This window comes from Mus pahari, chromosome 13 (genome assembly GCF_900095145.1).
Source record: "Mus pahari chromosome 13, PAHARI_EIJ_v1.1, whole genome shotgun sequence".
Classification (NCBI taxonomy): Eukaryota; Metazoa; Chordata; class Mammalia; order Rodentia; family Muridae; genus Mus; species Mus pahari.
Genome location: NC_034602.1, coordinates 30678673 through 30699305, shown reverse-complemented (window position 1 = coordinate 30699305; position 20633 = coordinate 30678673). Strand labels below are relative to the sequence as shown.

The window sequence follows — 20633 nt, the reverse complement described above, 5'->3', positions numbered from 1 at the left end:
AAAGGTTTAAGCAGCCTAGCAAGGCAACAAGCATATGCGGGGGGGGTGGGGGGGGGGGGGGGGGAAAGCAATGCTCTAACTGGCAACTGTGTAAATGTTCAGGGACGCTCCTGGCACAGAGGAGCAGACATCTGATTAGTTGTGGAAAGATCCATTGGGCACTCTGGCTTCTGGCAGTTCTGATTCTTCCAGATTTCCTCTGTTGTGCGGAGGAATTGGCTTTCTCCAGCTAGAAACATGTTAGGTTGAGGGTTATTTTTCTTGGTCTCTCACTTCTTTCAAGAACTCACACCTGTCTGGATTGATTTGACCTATCCTTTCTCTCCTTCATCAAGTCTCTTCATGTATAACCCTTTGTGCTAGTCAGCTACGATTGTGAGCAGTCCTGAACTCTTGGATGGAGTGTGTGTGTGTGTGTGTGTGTGTGTGTGTGTGTGTGTTTTGGAAGGCTTTCTTCAGTTTTATTCTTATGAGAATACACCTTCTATGTTTTCATGTTCAAGAGTTCTTTTCTATCCCCCAAGCCCTCCGTTTTGATCCTAAACTGCCAGTTTGTGAGTAGACTCTCTCTCTTCTCTCTTCTCTCTCTCTGAGGACACTGTAATTGGCTGTTGTCTTGTGTCTCCTCAGCCCTCTGCAGTTTGTTTTGGGGTTTTCCCCTTCTTGAGTTTGTCCTTAAATCACTGTGACCCTTGACCTCCTGCCCACTTCTAAGTGTGGAAGTAGAAATTGCTTCTGACCCTGGGTGTATTACTATTCCCTAACACAGCCAGCAACTGCTAAACAAAGCATCCTGGAATTTTGGGCTGTAGCATCTGTCCTTTCTGCCCAGAGATCCACCCTGGTTCAGGCACATGGGCTTTCTGAACATCTGACATGGCCAGGCCTGTGTCTGCGTCAAGCTCTTTGCAATTGCTCTCACGCCCTTCTCCTGGGACCTCAGAGGCTTGCTCCCTCCTTTAAGTTTGTTCTCAAACAAACTTTGTCTAAGAGGCTTCTCTTCAGTGTCAGGAACAAGGCTGGGTACCCTTCTGATGCTGAATCATAACCCTGACTAATTAAGTGCACAACAAGTTCATCGAGGCAAAACGGCAATTCTGTGTGTGTGTGTGTCTGTGTGTCTGTCCCTGGGTCTGTCTTGTCTCTCTGAGTGTATCTCTGTCTTTCTGTCTCTGTCTCTGTGTGTCTGTGTGTGTGTGTGAGTTTGTGTGTGTGTCTGTGTTTGTGTGTTCCTGGCTCTTTCTCTTCTGCCTCTTTCTGTGTGTATCTGTCTCTGTCTGCCTGTTTCTGTGCATGTGTCTGTCTGTCCTTGGCTCTAACTGACTATCTGTCTCTCTTTCTCTGTCTGTCTGCCTTTGTCTCTGTCTCTGTCTCTGTCTCTGTCTCTGTCTCTCTCTCTCTCTCTCTCTCTCTCTCTCTCTCTCTCTCTCTCNTCTGTCTCTGTCTCTGTCTCTGTCTCTCTCTCTCTCTCTCTCTCTCTCTCTCTCTCTCTCTCTCTCTCTGTGTGTGTGTGTGTGTGTGTGTGTGTGTGTGCCAGGGAGCACGTTTTTGAGCACACACCTATGACACAGCATGCTTGTGGAGCTCTGAAGGCATTCCCCTCAAATCAGTTCTCCCCTCCCACTATGTGGGTTCAGAAGACAGTCCTTAGGTCAGAAACCTTAGTAACAGCTGTCTTTACACTGAACCATCCTCCTGGCTCCTATGTGGGTAGGTGTGCATGCATGTTCATGTGTATATAAGTGCATGTATGCATCCAGACACCTGTTTGCATGTGTGTGCTCATGTCAAGGGCAGAGGTCAACCTTGTTATCAGTCCTTAGACACTGCTAACCGTTCGGAGACAGAGTCTCTCACTGGGCTAGGCGAGCAGGTGAGGCTGTCTGTCCACCTGTGTCCTCCTCCCTCGCGCTGGGTTGAGAGCACATACACCCATACTTGGCTTTTTTGATGTGGGTTCTGGGAGTTCAGCTGAGCTCCCAGGCATCCGTGGCAAGCACTTTCTAAGTGAGCCGACCCCTAACAGAATTATACCTGCTGCCTAGTCTCCTTATCCATTATAGTTATGGTCCTCAAACTTGTTTTGTGCTCAGAACAGGTGAACACTAAGCCTTTGCCTGGGGAATACTGTGTCAAGTCCCTTGAGCCTCTTTTTCCATCAGTCTACCTTCAAAGTGACCCTGTGTCTATTTAAAGAAATGCCATTGGCTGCATATTGTTAATTCTCTCTTTGGAACTCACAGCCAAAAGCCCAAGAACTCTGGCTGGGACCAGATCCTCTTTCACAAGGACCTTTTCTCTGTTGGGTACATCATGGCCCTCTGGTACTTTGGAATGCTAGACAGGGTTTCAGGATCACAGTCTCCTAAAACAGGAAACATGACTGCAGGAAGCTGGACTGTCTGAGCTACAACAAGGACATTTACTTGACAAGGAGAGTGGGCACAGGGAAGTGCCTGACTGGGTTCCCATCCACCCAAACAAGCTGGTAGGAAACCTGTCCGTATCGGTGCTGACATCTGCAAGGTGGTGGGGTTGCAGGTCACACACCTACTGCTGGTTTGTAGTCCACAGTAGAAGTCACTCCTCTATTGAAGGTAACCGAAGATCATTATTTTTAAAATTGTCCAGTGGCTATATGGAGAACAGCAGGGGAAATAGCGTCTGCCTATCCCATGCAAAGAGATAGCAGCTTCTGTTCTGCTTTCCTGTCTGTTGCTGTGATGAGACAAATCTGACAGCAAGCCACTGGGCAGGGTGTATTTTAGCACAGGGCAGTCCATCACTGTGCAGAAGTCAAAGCAGGACCCTGAAGCGGCTAAGTCATACCACAACCTAGAGCAGAGAGAAATGACTGCACGAGGGTACAGTTGCTTCTGTCGGAGTCTTCCATCCAAGCTGCAGAAAAAAGTGAAGGACAGAAGCAGAGAAGCACTGCAAGCTTTGCTCCCAGTGGTGCCCGGAGTCTTGGGGACAACTGAAATATGCACCTTAGCGGATTTCTTAGAAAGATAGACTGGGTGGCCTGGGTGGTTTTAAAGGACTCTACTACATCCTTGGTGGGCGAGTGGGGGCCAGGAAGGGCACAGGGTGAGCAGAGGTGACTGCTGGGTAGGGGTCTGGTGGCTGAAGTCCAGGGGGACAGACAGGCTGATTGACTTCAGCATCTGGCTTCTCTCCACCCCCTTTGTGGTTTTAGAAAGATGACAGGAAACATCTGCTCAGGAGTTCAGAGCCCCCTGCACAGAGCCTACGGGACACTGGCTCTCAAGCCAGGAGGCGCCAGAGAGAAACCACTCGGGATGAAGATGCCCCTGAGGTTAGTTTGGGTCTGGGTGTTTCTATGGGCACATGCTGGGTGTGGGACTGTCTTCCTGGAAGCCAAGGTATTGTGCTACAACCACTGGATGTATTATTTCCCCAGAAATTGTCATGACTGTATAGTAAAAGGCACAGATTTTTAAGTCCACAGTTGTATGAATTCTGACAAAGGTATGCTCCCTCATAATTACAGTCCCAATACCCCAGAAAGCTTTCCAATGCCCTTCTCTGGTTACACTTATTCAAGAAGCAACCCCAGGTAGGGTTTGTATGACCATGGTATGACTAGAGTTTTGTGTGGAGAGTGCCCTGTTCTCTTTATGTCTTGGGTCCCACAATACCCGGCTACTAACACTTGCCCATTTCTTTGCATAGCCACACCTGGGCCTCTTCCCCCTCCCCCTCAATAAAAAGTGGGGGAATCAATGTGAGCACACCACTGCAAGTCACTCAGCAGCTCCTGAATGTCTGGTTGCTGGACTGGTTGTTCTTAGAACCTAGGTGTTATCGGCCAAGCCCCAATTCTATTCTCTAACTAAAAATTATTACTCTAAGTTAACAGGAAGCCAAGGGAAGGCTGGGCACCTTGCACCGATCCTAAAAGATGGATTCTTCCTGCCCAGGTCTTCCCTGTTCTGCTTCAGTTGGTCCGTGGAACATGGCCAGGGTGCACTCCCTCAGTAGGGACGGAGGGACATCACTTGACATTCCCTGGTGCCCCAAGAAATGTCCCAGGCACCTCTGCACACTCTAAGTTGAGGCAGGGTATAATGTTCGGTGGGTTTGTGCCCTCAGAACACTATCCTTCAGCTTTCCTTATTGTTCAGATGGGGAAAACTGAGGTTCAAAGAAACGGACCACTTCCCTGGGTCTCCAACCTGGGGAGTGGCCAAGTTCAGATGCATCCTGATATCTGTCTGCTGCCTGCAGAGCAAGCACTGCTGCCGTCCACACCCTACCTACCCCATTTCTCAGGCTCCTCCCTCTTGGGTTTCTCTGCTGGTCATGTAGAGGGCCTGGGCTTTGAAGCCACCTTCTCCAAAGTCTAGAAATCAAATCAGGGTAGCAGCTTGTTTTCTCAAGTTGCCTGTGCCTCCCACAGATGTCAGTAACCCCATTCTTTCCTGGGAGAGAGCCTAGCCTGCAGACCCCAAACCTCAATGCTTCAGGGAGGCTGTGGAGGTAAAGAGCGATGCTGGGATTCCGGGACCCTGAAGGGCCTGTGGACCCAGGAGCTACAGTCCATCCACAATAATGTGTCTCTCTAAATCTTGCTCTCGTGTCTGTTCCCTGTGTGTCTCTGCATTGTTTGGGGTTTGTGTCTCTGTGGAGAGCTTCCTAGCCTTGTCTGCCTTGGTGACTCTCTGTGGGTGCCTGAGACAATGTGTGTGAGAGTTTGGAGTATGTGGGATCTCTCTGTCTTTCTCTTTTCCTTCATCTCTCTGGAGTGTCTTGCCCCTCCCTGCATACCATTAAGATTCCTCTCACAGACAGGGAAAACTATGTCCACACAAGTGCTTGTACACAGATGTCCAGCTTGGTCCACAACAGCCAGACTGGAAAGAACACAAATGACCATCAGCCAAGAAATGCATGGGCAGAATGTGGTCTATCATTCAGGCAGGGTGGGCTGCATTAGTACTGAGGCAGGAGGATTGTGAGTTTGAGCCTGGTCTGCCTTACATATTGAAACCAAGACTCAAACAAAACAGAGTTGTGATCTATCCTTGCTGGATGTTATTGACCATGAGAATGAGCACAGTACTGATACGCATTGTGACCTGGCCATTGTTATCCAAAGTGAAGAAAGCCAGTCATGAGTGGAACCAGAAACGAAATACATGGGACATTTATATGGACAGGAAGTAGCTGAGTGGTGGCCAGGAGAAGGTAGGTAACCACTAGAGAGCACATGGCTTCTCTGCTACAATGAGCCACTCTGACATTGCCTATGTGATACTTCTGATATTGGGGAAACACTAAAGACGATTGTTGCATATTATACAAGTGTGATTTACAGGGTATGAATTCTATATCGATAAAGCTTTTTAAACCCCTCATATGGAAGGTGGCTCTGGATCCCATGGGAGCAGCACTGGCTTCAATTCCCCAGGACAGACCAATCCCAGCTCTGCTGTACATTTGCTCTGTGGTGTTGGTCAGCAAACGTCACCTGTCTGAGCCTCAGGCCCCTCGCTGTGAGAGTCACAGAGGTCCCCCACAGAGTGCCCAGGGTCATGCCACCGTTCCTGTCTTAGATGGTACTCCATCGGGGCGGCAGCAGTGGGAGATTACCTCAGCTTCCTTCAGCCTAGTAAGGTTTAGCCTGCAAGCTGCCTCAGTGCCTGGCAGGCGCCCATCGCCAGGCTAATGATTGCCCAGAGCTGAGTTAAGTATCTGCCTCTATTCGGCTGTGTTTCTGCCTGGAGAGCCCAGCCACCTCTCCTGTGCACAGAGAACCCCGGCCTTGTGATCTGTCCTGTTGCTACTTAGATGAACTCTGTTTAATGAGTAGCCCTGTTGGTTAAAGCACGCAGAAACTTCCAGAAGGGTTCTGAGGCCTGCTGCTCCACAGCCTGCATCTTCTGTTTTGCCTTTGCCAATGAAGATGAGGGACGAGGCAACCCTTGCAGGCAACTTGCAGGGTTGAAAAGAAAACCTTAGGGCCAATGAGGGAAACAGCGTTCTCTCCCCCACAGAGACATCTTCGCCAATGTTCTGAACCACTGCCTTGTTTTGGCTGAAGTTCTACCTTGTAACTTTGCACAAGCAACCCATTTCCTGGATCATTGCGTCTCAGAGTGTGGGGGTGGGGGATGGAACCAGCAGATTTGGAACGTTTAGATTCAGTGAAGAGCACTATAAAAATGCTGAAGTCTCTGGGTCCTGTCCAGGTAACCGGATCTGGCTGCTTTTGCCTCCACACATTCAGGGCTATCACGTCCTCCATCTCTTGTCCAAAGCAGAGTGGGCCAGCCCTCCAGTCCTGCAGGATACAGGCGGTCACACAGGCATCCTTAAGGGTAGAGCGTCACACAGCCAGGGCTATTCCTAGTGGTCCCAGCCAGGCCTTTCAATCATGCCTGCCTCCACACGCACCCCGAACTCTACCTGCCTCCTGCATAGACGTGCACTTTCCTTTCTCTGTCTGGCACAGTGTGTTTGCACTCTGTTTGATGGAGAAATCACACCTTCCTCTCTTTTTTCCCCCCTTTCCTCTGCTTTCCTTCCATCTCTATTATAAGAAGATTTAAACCGCACAGGGCACCCAGGCATGGGCTGCAACGCTATAATCCCAGCTGCTTGGAAGCTGAGGAAGACATAAGTTCAAGGCCTGCCTGAGCCACAGATTCAGTTCCAGGCCACCGTGTATAACTGAGTAAAACCCTCAGAAGAGGTGGCGAGCATGTCTGAGACCAGGATGAACAACGTATTGGTACTGCGCCAGAGGTGGCTTCTCAGGGAGGTGATGCCCAGGAGGCTCTGAGTGTCTTATGAACACCAACACTACAACTGTTCAGTGCCTAGTGTCTTCTTGGTCCCAGGGAGTCATTTGGAGGCTTCATGCCTGTTATCTTTGAGGGTTAGATGTCCCTTCTGTTGATTATATGGGCAGACTGAGGCTAACTCTGCCAGCCTTTTCTTGTTCAAAGTTCTCCTCCAAAACCCCATGTAAGCATTGCCTGTGTGTGTGTACAGCCTGCAGTGCTATGCCTGCTTTAGAATTTTAGTTGACACATATAATCATCTGCATTAGTGAGCACGGTGTGATGATGCATGTGCAACCTGTGACTTAGATGCCATCACACCCGTCACCTCTGTGAGGTGGGAAGCTTTGTGGCCACTGCATCATCCAGTTGCTTTGAAATATACGAAGTGTAGGCCACAGCAATGCTGCTGTGCTGTGAAATGCGAGGTCTAATTCCTCCAAGTTCAATTACTTCATGTGGTTGTTTTTCCCATTGGTGATGATCCATTGTCCTTCAGAAGATGCTTATTAATCTGTCCAAAGGTTTTAAAAACCTAACTACTTCAAAGATGAAGGATCAGACTGAAAGGATAGTGTCTGTCCAAGCATTTGTCTATGCACCTAATTGTCCATCCTTCTTTCCATACTCCATATAAATATATGTGTGTGTATGTGTATACACACACACACACACACACACACACACACATATATATATATATATATATATATATATACACACATACATACATATACACACATTGTTGTTCATACATATGTATGTGCATACATATATACATCCATTCATATATCCATCTGTCCATCAACACATCTATATGTTTACCTATTTACTTACCCACGCATCTGTTCATGAAGCCCCCATCTACCAATCTTCTCATTCATTCATTTATTCATCAAATTATTCCACCTATTTATTCGTCCTACTCCACATCCGCATGCATAATCCTATGCTCCATCCACTTAGCTGCCCACCTATACATACTGTGCTTTATGTGTTTTACATCAGCCCAACACAGGCTAGCGCCATTTGGGAAGCAGGAACCTTAATTGAGAAAATGACCCTATCAGATTGGCCAGTGGCCAAGCCGTGGGGATATTTTTGCGCATTTGAGTGGTGATAACCCTGGTGGTCCTGGGGTGTATGAGAAAGCAAGATAGGCAGACCTTCTAAGGCGAGGCAGTAAGTGTTCCTTCATGGCCCCAGCATCAGTCCCTGTCTGCAGATTCTTGCCCTGTCCCCTTGCAATGATGGGCTGTAACATTTGAGGTGAAATTGACCTTTTCCTCCCCAAGTTACTTTGGTCATTGAATTTATCACAGTAAAAGAAAAGTAACTGACATGTATACACATAATGTATTCCTGTCTCCCTTCATCTATACACTCATAGATACAACATCCCACTTGTCCATCTGTCTCTCCACCCATCTGACCATTGAACTGTATCCCATTGTCCATCCATCATATGTATGTGTGTATGTACACACACACACACATGTGCACACATATATACATATATGTGTGCATACATATATACATCATATCATATGTCCATCTGTCTATCCACCCATCCATTCATTCATCCATCCACACTCTCATTCCTCAATCCTTCTGTCCATTCTTACATCCACTATTTACCAATCCACCACCTAACCATCCATCCATCCTTCTTGCAAGGATCCAAATGGGCCTGTCAGGGTTCCTTCCCGCAGCCATTGTTGCAGGTGGGAGTGGCATTTTGGAGAGCTGTGACAGTCCCTCTCTAATGTGACAGGAAGTTCATTGTGCTGCTACCTCTTCTTTGCAGGTGTGTGAGCCATCCTTGAGTGGCAACATCACGGCATTTGCACTGAAAGCCAGAGTTGTCTATCCCATCAACCAGAAGTTCCGGGTGAGCACTCCAGGTTCCATTTTTATCAGTGAAGTTTACCCTATGGTGTGCTGGGCTTCATGGGGATCCAAGGGCATGGATCAGATGTGGGCTTCTATTCTGTCTGAAAGTTTGCTGTGCAACAGATCAAAACGTGAGAACCAACTGACTCTGTGTGGGTCACATGGGGGCCACATCAAGGTCAGGAGTTACAGAAGCTGCTTAATCTACAAGGACAGCAGCTCCTCCATAGTGGGATGGGATCTTCCCTCTGGCACCAACTCGATGGATGCCTCAGGCTCAGCTTCTGTCTCTATCCATATGGCTGAGGGTTGATGCCAGATGCTGTGCTCCCTAGACATTCATGTGGAGCTGAGGGATTGTCATGCATCAGGCATTCCCCCTTGGCAGCATTCCCAAAAGGTGGATGGACTGCTCAAGGTCACATTCAAGAGGAGGCCAACTCTACCCTCCACACTTGGCAATAGGTCTTGCACACATAACCATGACCAGGGCCCCTTGGCTGGAGTCTTTATGCAGAGAGCAGGCATAAAAGAGGGAAGAGGTGAGCCCATAAAATGTCCTATGGACAGAGTTCTGGGCTAGGGTGTCTGGAGGGGGGCTGGCATCTTGGTACTCAAGAAGATATGCTCTGAGTCTCAAGGATGCTATCCTGCCTCCTGCCTCAGCCTCTCTTTATGGCCCTTTCTTGCTATGCTATGAAATAGGGGGCAGGGCGATAATCTTCTGCCTTGCCAGCTGTTCGGACTTCAGGCAAGACAGTGTGTGGAAGGACTCAGAAGTTGCTCAGCCAGCAAGCTCCTGCACCAGAGGGCGTTTCCAGACTCTCTCCCTATGGAAGCCTCACGATGGGCAGCATCTGTTTGTGCTGCTGGAGCTGTTAGGGTCAGATCCTGGGCACTGGCAGGCCCGACAAGCTGGGTTTACCCATCTTCAGGAGGCCAGATAAAGAGTCAACAGGAAAGCAGAGAACAAATGGAAAAGCAGAAACAGGGCATGTATTCAGCATGGTCACACTGGCACACACACACACACACACACACACACACACACACACACTCGCAGCCTATCCACACTTCCAGGTCCTGACATGAAGCTTATGTTCAAGCAGAAGGATGAGAGGTTTGCATAACTATGCAGTCATTGGGTGTGGCCTCAGACTTTGCTGACCCTTCTGCCAGGTCTGACAGGCATGTGACTCTCTTTCTGGGAGACAGCTGTCCCCTGATGGCTTTGCCTCCTCCCAGTGCAGATTTTCTAGAGAAATTCTGATTTCTTGAACACCCTTGTTTGACTACTCTCACTGAGGAGATGGCTCAGTCAGTCAAGTGTGTGCCTCGCAAACAAGTCCCCAGGATCCATGTCTAAAAGGCTGGACATGGCGATGTGCACTTAGAAGCTCAGTACTGGGGTGGCAAAGGCAGATGGATCCTGGGGCTCTCTCACTAGCCAGCCCACGCCAATCTGTGAGCACCAAGCCAATGAGAGACCCTGCCTCAAAAACAGAGTGGGCAGCACCCTAGGAATGACTTTTATCCAACACACACACACACACACACACACACACACACACACACACACACACACATACACAGAGAGAGAGACAGACAGACAGACAGACAGACAGACAGACAGACAGACAGACAGACAGACGGGGTGTGTGTGTCAGGGAAGATCTTCACCCCTGCCAGGCCAGTTATAATCATGGCTGACTGACCTGTTCCCTAGTGCACTGTTAAAAGCTTACTCAGCTCCTTGCTGTCTGTCAGGTGGGCAGAGGGCTCTTCTATGTCAGTATGGCTGTGTCTACCTGAGCAGCACAAGGGCACAGGCACTCTGGGTTCCCTGAACCCCTTCCCGTTGTCAGGCAGCAGGCCACAGGGAGATGGTCAGAAACCTCAGGGACCCAGCAGACCCCAAGGAAGGCAAGCCACAGCAAAGGTGGATTCCAACTGGACAACCGAATCTGGGATGACCCAGATGCAGCACACGAGGAGAAGGTCTGGAGTATGGGCCACTTTAGCCAGTGTAGGCCCAGCAGCAAGGGACAAGCCTAGACAGAGAGCTAGACACTTCCAATTGTTCCAGGGGTCAGACCCTGACCAGTGCCACACTGGGCTTAGGTAGGAAAATAAAGGCCTGTCAGGGAAGTGGGAGCTACCGAGAGTGTGGCAAGAATGCCCTTCATCAGGATAGATGCTCAGCACACGCAGTCAGAGGGTTCCTGGAGCTGAGCCAGCCACAGAGGAGACAAGGGAGAGAAGCCTGCTTTCCAGAGGTCATCATGGGCTACCCAGATGGGAGAGCTGAACACAAGGTGTGTGGGGACAGATCCTAATGGCTCCAGGGTAGGAGCCTGGTAAAGAGGGCTGGTCCCCTGAAGACAAGTGTGAGGACAGATGGGCCATGATTCAGTCCCTCGGGTGTGAGTTTGACCCTGGTCCTGGGATGGAAGCTTGGGTCTGTGCACACCTCACTCCAGCGGCCAGTCAGCTCAGTCAGGTCTCGCTCTGTTCATAGCCTCTGGCGGACGGATCCTCCCACCCATCGCTGCATGAAAACTTGACACAGGTGGCGGCCATCCTGCCCCACCTGCCCCACCAGCCAGCAGAGGCCTCGCCAGCCAGCAGCCTGGGCAGCCTGAGCCAGGCTGGCAAGGAGGATGCCAGCTCCTCCTCTAGCATGCGGTCAACCTACAGCGACGACCGGGTCCTCCAGTATGCCTTCCTCCGGGTGGGCAGATTCCCTGAGATTCTGGCCTGTGAGAGGTAAGGAGCAACCTCAGGACAGTGGAGCTGCTGTGGCTGGTGCAAAGGAGGGGACAGAACCAAAAATGTTAAGTAACTCAGCTGGGGACACACAGAAGCACAGTATTGGAGCCAGGCCTGAGCCCCAGAGTGAGGTGACAAGGTAGCTGTGTTTAATCACTGATGTGTCCCATAAATTGTAGTGCAGCAAATGCCTTGGGAGTCTGGGGCAGAGCTTGCAGCACCTGCAAAAATTGTTCCAGGAATTTGAGTGCCTGATCCCTGTCGTTCATGGCTATACCTCCGTTGCATGGCAAAGGGAGCCTGGACCAGGTTTAGTGATCCATTCAAAATTAGGCAATATGTCCCCTACTTTATAAAGAGATGCAGAGAGGCCGAGTGATGTGAAAAAGGTCCCACCACTGTGAGCGATAAGCCAGGTTTGATCCAGACACCTTATCTCAGAGGCACAGGTGACGTGTCTCCAGACTTACTTCTTGGTCTACTGACACAGGTATGATTGACAGTTGTCCTCTGTGCTCTGAAGTTCCAGGAACCCATGGCCGTCTTAGTTACTTTTCTATTGTTAAGACAAGACACATGACCAGGGCAGCTTATAGAAGAAAGAGTTCATTGGAGCTTACAGTTCCGGAGGGTTAGAGTCCATGATCAGCATGGTGGGGATCAGGGCAGCAGGTAGGCAGGCATGGCACTAGAACAACAGGCTTCGCATCCTTATCTGTAGGTACGAGGCAGAGGGAGAGGTAACTAGGAATGACACGGGCTTTTGAAAACTCAACATGTGCTTCTAGTGACACCTTCCCCAACAAGGCCACACCTCCTAATCCTTCACAAACTGTTCCACCCACTGAGGACCAGATATTCAAACATAGGACCGTATGGGGGCCATTCTCATCCAAATAACAGAGGACAGCCCTGGCCCAAGAATCAGAAGGAGTGGAGATGAGGCCTGTTGCCAGGGTGTTGTTCCTGGGCTGAGGGAGACTGGAGTGGACCACATTCTCACATTTGCATTTGCAGACCTCATAATAGTGTGCATAGGCGTTTTTAATCCAAATGCACTCATCTGTGAGGGAGAGAAGGATCCCTGAGGCAACCTGTGTCTGTGCCTGATGGCCCTGGTTCTCTGCTCTCTGAGTCCCTTTCTTGCCTGTCATGCAGGCCTAAGGCTATCTGTGCTGAGGAAAGGCCTATGGTGACAGAAGTGACAGATTCTAGAGAGGGTACACTGAGCCTGCTCTCTCTCTCTCTCTCTCTCTCTCTCTCTCTCTCTCTCTCTCTCTCTCTCTCTCTGAATGCATTGTCTTCCATNTCTCTCTCTCTCTCTCTCTCTCTCTCTCTCTCTCTCTCTCTCTCTCTCTCTGAATGCATTGTCTTCCATGTCCCAGAAGCTGTGTCCTGATACTGTTCCTCAGCTGAGACATCCAGCAGCTGTGTAGACTTCTCTAACCCTGAGTGTATGTGAGGAGCATGAGCTAGGGACAGGGCCACCGCATAAACCAAGTTGAGACCAGGGTCCTGTCTTCACCCTGCCTTCTGACACTTTGACCCCTGTATGCTTCTCTCAGTGTAGACATTGACCTGTGTGTCTGCAGCCTTCACCTGAAAGACCTGCTTCAGGTAGACACGGCGCTGAGGCAGGAGAAGCACCTGGTAGGTGGAGACATTTGCTCTCTCTTCCTGACCTGGGGACCAGATGAGGATGTGAGACTTCCTATGTGCACAGAGCCCCAGATGAGTGAGGGGCACAGATCTGGGTGAAAGCAGACATGAAAATCTGAGAGTCATGCAGTGAGGTCCAGGCACTGTATGTGGTGACCCATTCGGGGTCACTGATGGGCCATGGGCTTCTATTTAGCTGGGGTGGGAGCTATCTAGAGATGAGTTGAGGGCTCAGGCTACACCTGCTAAGGACTTGGAGAGAGCACTGGTTCAGGGAAAGACACCAAGCCAATAACTGCAAATATCAGCAACAGCCCGCAAGCTGAGGCTGTGGGGAGGCTGGCCTGCTCACGTCACTGAGGGAATGGAAAACTTAGACAACCAAGCATGTGATGCCTACAGGACCAGTGGCTCTTCCCCTGGGTATCTGTCCCAGAGAGACCATGGCTGCCCCAGCCCCTGTGTGAATGTTCACTATGATGTTGTCTGTAATGATACCTGGATAATAATACTCCTGCAGTGGAGTGACTAGACACCATGGAGATGGTACCCACTGGGATTTCCTGGGGTTCCCTGATTCTAGGAGGGTCCTTCTTGGTTCAAGGGGTATCTCCAGTAGAGACAGGAATCTAGGAGGGCTTTACACATCAATTCTGTAGAGGTGTCTCTAACTCTTTTACAAGGAAGCAAGTCTCCATGTGGAAATGGGGACAGGGTATGAAGGGCTCTGTACAGTGTAGTTAGGCATTGAGTGCATAGTATAAGGGTGGGAGGGTCAGAAGAGAGAGAGAAGAAATTAGGAAACTGGAGAGAAGGAAAAAAGAAAGGAAGGAAGGTAAGAAATACTCTTTAGAAACTTTGTCAAATCCAGAACAGCCCATTGCCATGATATATAATATTTTATATATAGGTCCTTTCCTTCAGCAAGAATGATGTTGGGGGTGGGGCACTACCCAGATGTTTCTCCTGACACTTCCCTTATGCCAACAGATGTTCATTCAGATTCTTAAAGCATGCCTCCTGGATTTTTTTCCTAAAAAGAAGCCTGATGATGAATTATACCAGAAGATTCTTTCCAAACAAGAGCGTGTAAGTCTTTAGCCTGTATCTGAAGATAACTCAGTAAATTGTTAAAATAATGAAACATATCATGCGACGCATAAGCTATTTTTCTTTAATGCATAAAGTGGATTTTAGAGTATACATCTGAACACAGTGTGACAACTTGTGAGAGTGTATGTGCCCATGTAAAGAGGACACTTGTGCTGAACAGCAGCTTGGCTCCTGGAACCCTAACTAGGGACAGCAAGGGAATGAAGAAACAACAGACACACATACAGGAATGCTGGGGCCAGCTGGGATTGCACTCATTCTGATGGAGGGGACTTGCGACCACCAGCATGAGCCTCAGCATGTTTATTGGGTCCAGCAGGAGGAATTGGCTACTGTTGGTAGGAGATATCAGTAGGTGATCCATCACAACCTTATATCTCTTGAAGAAGTTAGCTCCACATCACCTTGGTTACCTGGGAACACAGCCCCAGTGAAGCAAGAACCATTCCTCACCTCCTGAGCTTGGAGTGACTGCAGATCTAGACATGTTGTCAGCCCGGAGGGTGTTGCTTCCTAACACAGAATCCCAGAACTGACTCAGTTGCCCACCTTGTCACAAGAAGACCCTGGACCATGTCAGCCTCCCCATGGAAGCAGAGCCTGTGCTGTCTGTTCATTGTGCTGAGACCACACAGGATCAATGGCTTCACATGAAGATACTGTCCCAGAGAGAAAGAAGCTGGACAACTAAACTGTAGGGCTCACTTCCTGCTCTTGAACCTACCAAATACTTCCCACTTCCTTCTTGAGGTGTAATGTATAATCCTTCCCCCTGGAAACCTTGTGAGGGAAGAAGGAACATTCCTGCCTAGTCCTGAGAACACACATTTTCTAAGAGTTTGTAATGATTGAAAGATACAGTTTCATTGTTTGCTAAGTATTAGCTATAGTTTCAGGAGGATTGAGGACATAGAAGAAAATCATCCTTCATTCTGGAGTGCAATGTTTCATGAAGTAAAAGAGTTGGTACCCTCATAGCTTAAAAACATTTTCTCTTTCTGTGTGTGAATGCTTGGTGGGGTGTGGGCAAACGTGCCACAGGACATGAGTGAGGCCAGAGAGCGGCTCTGTGGGATTGTTTCTCTCTCCATCCCCCATGGGTCCTGACATCAAACTCAGATTTCTAGGCTTACGGTGCAATTGCTTTCACCCACAAAGTCATCTCTCTGGTCCAGCATTAAACTCTAAGACTGTTCCAAGAACACCTCACTACACACACACACACACACACACACACACACACACACACATATACACACACATTCATATATATGTATAAATATGATAAAATATCTGTCAAATATTTAAAAAACATTTATTCTTCTGGGATTTGAGTTTTACTAGCTTTTCTTTGTGTAATTTTTTCTTTTCCCTCTTCCTAGGATTTGGAGGAACTAGAAAAGGGACTTCAGGCCAGGCTGGCGAACACAGAGATGTTAGGCACCGGCGACTCCGGCTATGTTTCCCTGGCAGATGTGGAGAGGAAGGAGAGAGAGCTCTCGGAGCAGCTCATAGACAATGTAAGTGTTGCCTCTCTCTTCTGTGGGGAGCTGAGATTCTGCAACAGTGACACTGACGAGACTAGAGAAGACTAGAGAGGTGACACTGTCACCATCCCAAGACAGAGACCCCATTTGTGAAGTTCATAGGCCGAGAAGGTATCCTTACAGAGCAGAGATTTACAGAGGAAAGTTTTTATCCATTTACCTTTTCAGCCTGCTGTTTTTAATCCCTAAAAGCCACAATTCCTATTGTGTCATAGTAGAGTGGATTCTAGGAGCATCTCCAGCCCTCAGCCTCACAAAACAAGCCACCAAAGAGGGCTTCCTTGGAACACTCCTTCCTCATTTTATCCCATGGCCTCCAGGCCATGGGTCTGTGCCCTTGTCACCCTCTGTGCTGCGGAGTAGGGACTCAGATTTGCCAGAGCATGGCCCTGCCCCAGAGACTCAGCGACACCAATGGTGAGAGTAAAGGTATGGTGGCAGGGACAAGCACCGAGGGCTCCTCATCTTGAACACAAGAATGCAGCAGAGAGAGCTGACTAGAGATGCCACACGTCTTTAAACTCTCAAAACCCATCTCCAGTGACATGCTCCCTTCAGCAAGGCCTCCCCAAACAGTGCCACCAACTGGGAACCAAAAATGTAAATGACCGAGGCTATAGGGGAAATTCATTCGAGGGACACAATTACTTTTCTCATTGCTGTGGCTAAACGCCCGCCAGGCAGCACCTTAAGGGAGGAATGGTTTATTCAGATTACAGTCCAAAGGGCTACCATCTACGATGGACAAGGCACAGTGAAGGGTGAAGCAGTTGGTCACATTGCATCCACAGTTAATGTTGGGGTTCAGATCCCTCTCCTTTTTATTTATTCTGGATCTCCACGGAATGGTGCCACCTGCATTCAGGGTCAGTGTGGACCGAAATGGATCTAAACCAAGTACAGCCAATGATGGACAGTCACATTCTGTGACATCTGGGTTTCTCCTAGCCCTGTTGCTCTGCCTCAGGGCACGTTCTACCCAGAAGTAAGCGAGCAAGGCACAGAGATGACACACACTCTGCATGCCATAAAGGCAACCACTAGACTTCCGGCGATCCTTGATGCTGAAGGTTAGCTAGACTGTGTTGTCACACTTTGAACCACCCACATCCCAAGCCATGAATCGACTCTTCCCAGCTCTGGTCCTGATAAGATACGGTGTGGGAAGCTAGATTTCAAAAGCAGAATGATTTCACATCCGCATCTCTGCCTTTTGGCTCTTTTGGACTTCTGGAAAATGACTAATATAGTTGGTGGCCTTCTGAGCTTTTATTTTTAAAGGCATACTTAATCCCTTTGAGAGATCCCAGAACTCACAGGGTCTCATTGCCTCATTTCTCATGCTCCTAAGGAGTAATTTTGATCCATCTGGAGTCCTTAAGTAATGTTCATAATTTTCTTATTGGCAACGGTACCCTGTGTTTGCTGAAAATACCTCTATAATATGACTGGAGCCACAGTTGCTGGGGCAGAGTGGAGGGTGTCTACCATGGGAAACAATCGATGCTGGATAAACCCCCTTCAATTGCAGAAGGGTTAAGAATCTCCAGAGGGAATCAGGGGGGAGCTGTGGTTCCCAGACACTACCCCGAGCTCTTTCTTGAATAAGGTTCCCTTGTCACTTGCTTCTCATGCTCATTTCACAGATGGGGGCTTTCTGGAAGCAAATGGAAAGCATCCAGCCCATTCTCATGGACCAGTTCAAGTGTTCCAGCTCCAAAGCTCGGCAGTTCATGATGACTCTGACGGGAAGAATGATTGTCGCTGAAGGACTGCTGCATGATTCTCAGGACCTGCATGTCCTGGTAACACAGGGCACGAGGAGGGGAGAGAAGCACCCTAGGGATCAAAGGTCAAGTAGTCATGTTGTAAAGGGAGATATAGCACCCCCAGAAAAGGGCAGTGCATCCTCCTAGCATCTATCCACCCATCATCCATCACCCCATCACCAGACAGCCAGCCATCACACATCCACCTATCATCTACCCATCTAAAAAAAAAAGACCTATTCTATTCTATTCTATTCTATTCTATTCTATTCTATTCTATTCTATTCTATTCTATTCTATTCTATTCTATTCTACTCTATTCTATCCTATTCTATTTGTATGACTAGTTTGCCTGAGTGTATGTATATATACCAGGTACATGCCTGGTACCCAGGAAGGTCAGAAGAGAGTGCCAGCTCCTCTGGAACTGGAGTTATAGATATTTATGAACCACCATATAGGAACTGGGAACCAAAGCCAAGTCCTTTGCAAGAGCAACAAGTACTTTCAACCACTGAGTCATCTCTCTAGACCCTTGTTAATTGAGGAGGGGAGTGAGGGAAAGGTGTTTCCCCTAATCTGGAGAGTTACAAGCCATTGTGAGCCGCCTGACATGGGTACTGGAAATCAAACTCAGGTCCTCTGGTAGAGCTGTACTGTTTAACTCCAGAGCCATCACTCTACCTGTCCGTCCATTCTTACACCCATCCATCCATCACCCAACTTCCCATAGTGGAGGTGTCTAGTCAGATCAGTGGTCCTACAGCACTGAGTTTGGGTTCTCAATGCTGGCTGTCTATATTTTCTGGGGCACTTTAAAGACTCTGACAACTTAGGCTTTGGATGGTCTCTATATAGTGGTCAGGCTTAGGCTAACAGCCAGAAGAAGAGAGGTAGGAGACAGAGCTCCAAAATCTGATTTGACTAGAGGAGAGTGGTTGAAGGGTTTGGGGACAGCACAGGTGCTAAGTACCCAGTGGCTTATCCCAAACTCTGAAGACATGGGGAAGCTTCCATCCCTGCCTAAGATGCAGATGGGGAGGGAGGGCATTCACTGTGCTCAGAATGAGGTGTGTGTGTGTGATTGGAGGCCACTGCTTCCTCAACATCTTCAAGAAGAGCCCTGATGCCCATTCATTGTCCTGTGTCTCCCTACAGGACACCCTCGAGAGGACAATGGGTCGAGCCCACATGGCAAGAATGGTTGAGTTCCTGAGGACCCAGATCCAGGAGGAGACCAAGTGCAGACTTGCTGCCATCTCCCGTGGCCTGGAGCTGCTGACTGTCCAGGGGCAGCTGTCTGGGAGGCAGAAGGAGGAACTCCTGACTCAGCAGCACAAGGCCTTCTGGGAGGAGGCAGAGCACTTTGGCAGGGGTGCGCTAGTGAGCCTGGATTGGGGGCCTGGAATCACATGATCCATGACACTAAGCAGGGCTGCCTCCCCTTCCAGCCCTGGGGATAAGCCAGGCCAGGCCATGAGCAGTGCCAGGCCCATAAAGCAGAGTGATCAGAGTCTATGTAAGATCGTAGTCATTCTCTATTCTCAGTAGCAACTCAGGCTGACAAGACCCCAGTGTTAAGGCAGGACCACCTAGAACTCAAAGGAGAAGAAGCTGTCAACCAGAGAGGACATAGAAATGTCCAGGGGGTGATCCTTGGTCCCCACATGCAGACCTAGCCCCGCCCAGCTGAAGGGCTAGTGGCAGTGAGTCAGGTCAGCATGGATGGAGGAAAGCTACACAGGTTCTCCATGCCTGCTCCTGCCCACAGGGCCGCCGAGATAGGCTGGGCAGAGTTCAAGACCCTTGAGATTACTGTCCATGAGACCTTCCCAGAAAAACAGATCTGGCTCCTGCAGAGAAGTGACCACTTGATAGGTCACGGGATCGAATCACTGTGGCCCTGCAGGAGAGTGACCCTCCTGCTCTATGGTTCTTCTCAATCCCAGAATTCATGCAGCGGGGCAAAGACCTGGTCCAGGCGTCTCAGGCTCGCCAGGCAGAGGCATCAGCAGAGCTCACACAGACCCAAGAAGAGGAACGGAGGAGTTTCCTGGCTGATTCCCAGCTGACCTCAGATCCCGGGGAGTTCCTCAAGGTGACTCTTCCCCTAGCCCATCCCCAGGACTTGTCCTTTGCAGGTTGAGTCTGGTCAGAATATAGGCCTCCATCACACACAACTTCATCATGTGCCTCCCTGTGGCCTCCATCACACACACCTTCAACCCCTGCCTCCCTATGCCAGGCACATGACCATAGCCAAGTCCCTCAGTCTCTGTGTTCTTGATTCTTCTTTCATGAGCCAGTGTTGAGCATCCCAAGCTGGTTTGGTGAGAGAAGATGGAGAATCCTTAGCAGGCATACCCAGTGCTGGCTCATGGGGCACAGAGTGTGCAAGGTCCACGCCTTTCTCAGAATGGTCCTAAGCCATGGAAGTAGAGCAACCTCAGCTCTGGTCAGTGGATTAGTCAGGACCAGGGAGGTGGTCCCACTAGAAAACACCATGAGAGTCAGTAGGAAGAGGACAGGAGGCCAGTGGGAGGGCAGGAAATGAAGTGCCAGCTTTCTGAAGATGAAATAAGCATCTGTGAACCAATGGGACAGGCACAGGGCCATGGGGGCAGTGCATTGGGAGCAGCATCAAGGTAAGGTAAGGCCCCGCCCTCAGAGCACAGAATAGACCCAGGCCTGTCACACATTCCCTCTCCATGCCTAGGTGTCAGGAGTGTACCCTTAAGGGGTGGGGCTTGCTCTGAGTGAGAAGATGGACTCAAGGAAGAGGAAGATAGGACTCAGCTCTTAGTCACCTTTGGATAACACTCTACTCACCCTGAGCCCTAAACATAGGAGGGTGATAGGCATCTGTGTCCCAAGATCCAGCTTAGACAAGGTAGCATGGCTGGTGACCAGGGGACAAAGATGACAGGGGAGAGGTGAATGAATGCACAGGTGGATGGATGGATGGATGCATGGATGGATGGATGCATGGATGGATACATGGATGGATACATGAATGGATGGATACATGGATGGATGGATACATGGATGGATGGATGAATAAACGAACACATGAA

General features: G+C 49.3%; 1 protein-coding gene across 4 annotated transcripts in view; it reads left to right on the top strand.

Annotated features, from left to right (window-relative positions):
- Evc (EvC ciliary complex subunit 1) overlaps window positions 1-20633 on the top strand; it is a 38842-nt gene that overhangs the window by 1176 nt on the left and 17033 nt on the right. For all 4 annotated transcript variants that reach the window (XM_029545423.1, XM_021210863.2, XM_021210864.2 and 1 more), the window contains exons 2-10: window positions 3200-3319; window positions 8617-8700; window positions 11221-11468; window positions 13037-13121; window positions 14121-14219; window positions 15626-15763; window positions 17437-17595; window positions 18718-18934; window positions 19509-19657. In XM_029545423.1, the coding sequence (XP_029401283.1) occupies window positions 3200-3319; window positions 8617-8700; window positions 11221-11468; window positions 13037-13121; window positions 14121-14219; window positions 15626-15763; window positions 17437-17595; window positions 18718-18934; window positions 19509-19657 (1299 nt within the window). The remainder of the gene's footprint in view (window positions 1-3199; window positions 3320-8616; window positions 8701-11220; window positions 11469-13036; window positions 13122-14120; window positions 14220-15625; window positions 15764-17436; window positions 17596-18717; window positions 18935-19508; window positions 19658-20633) is intronic.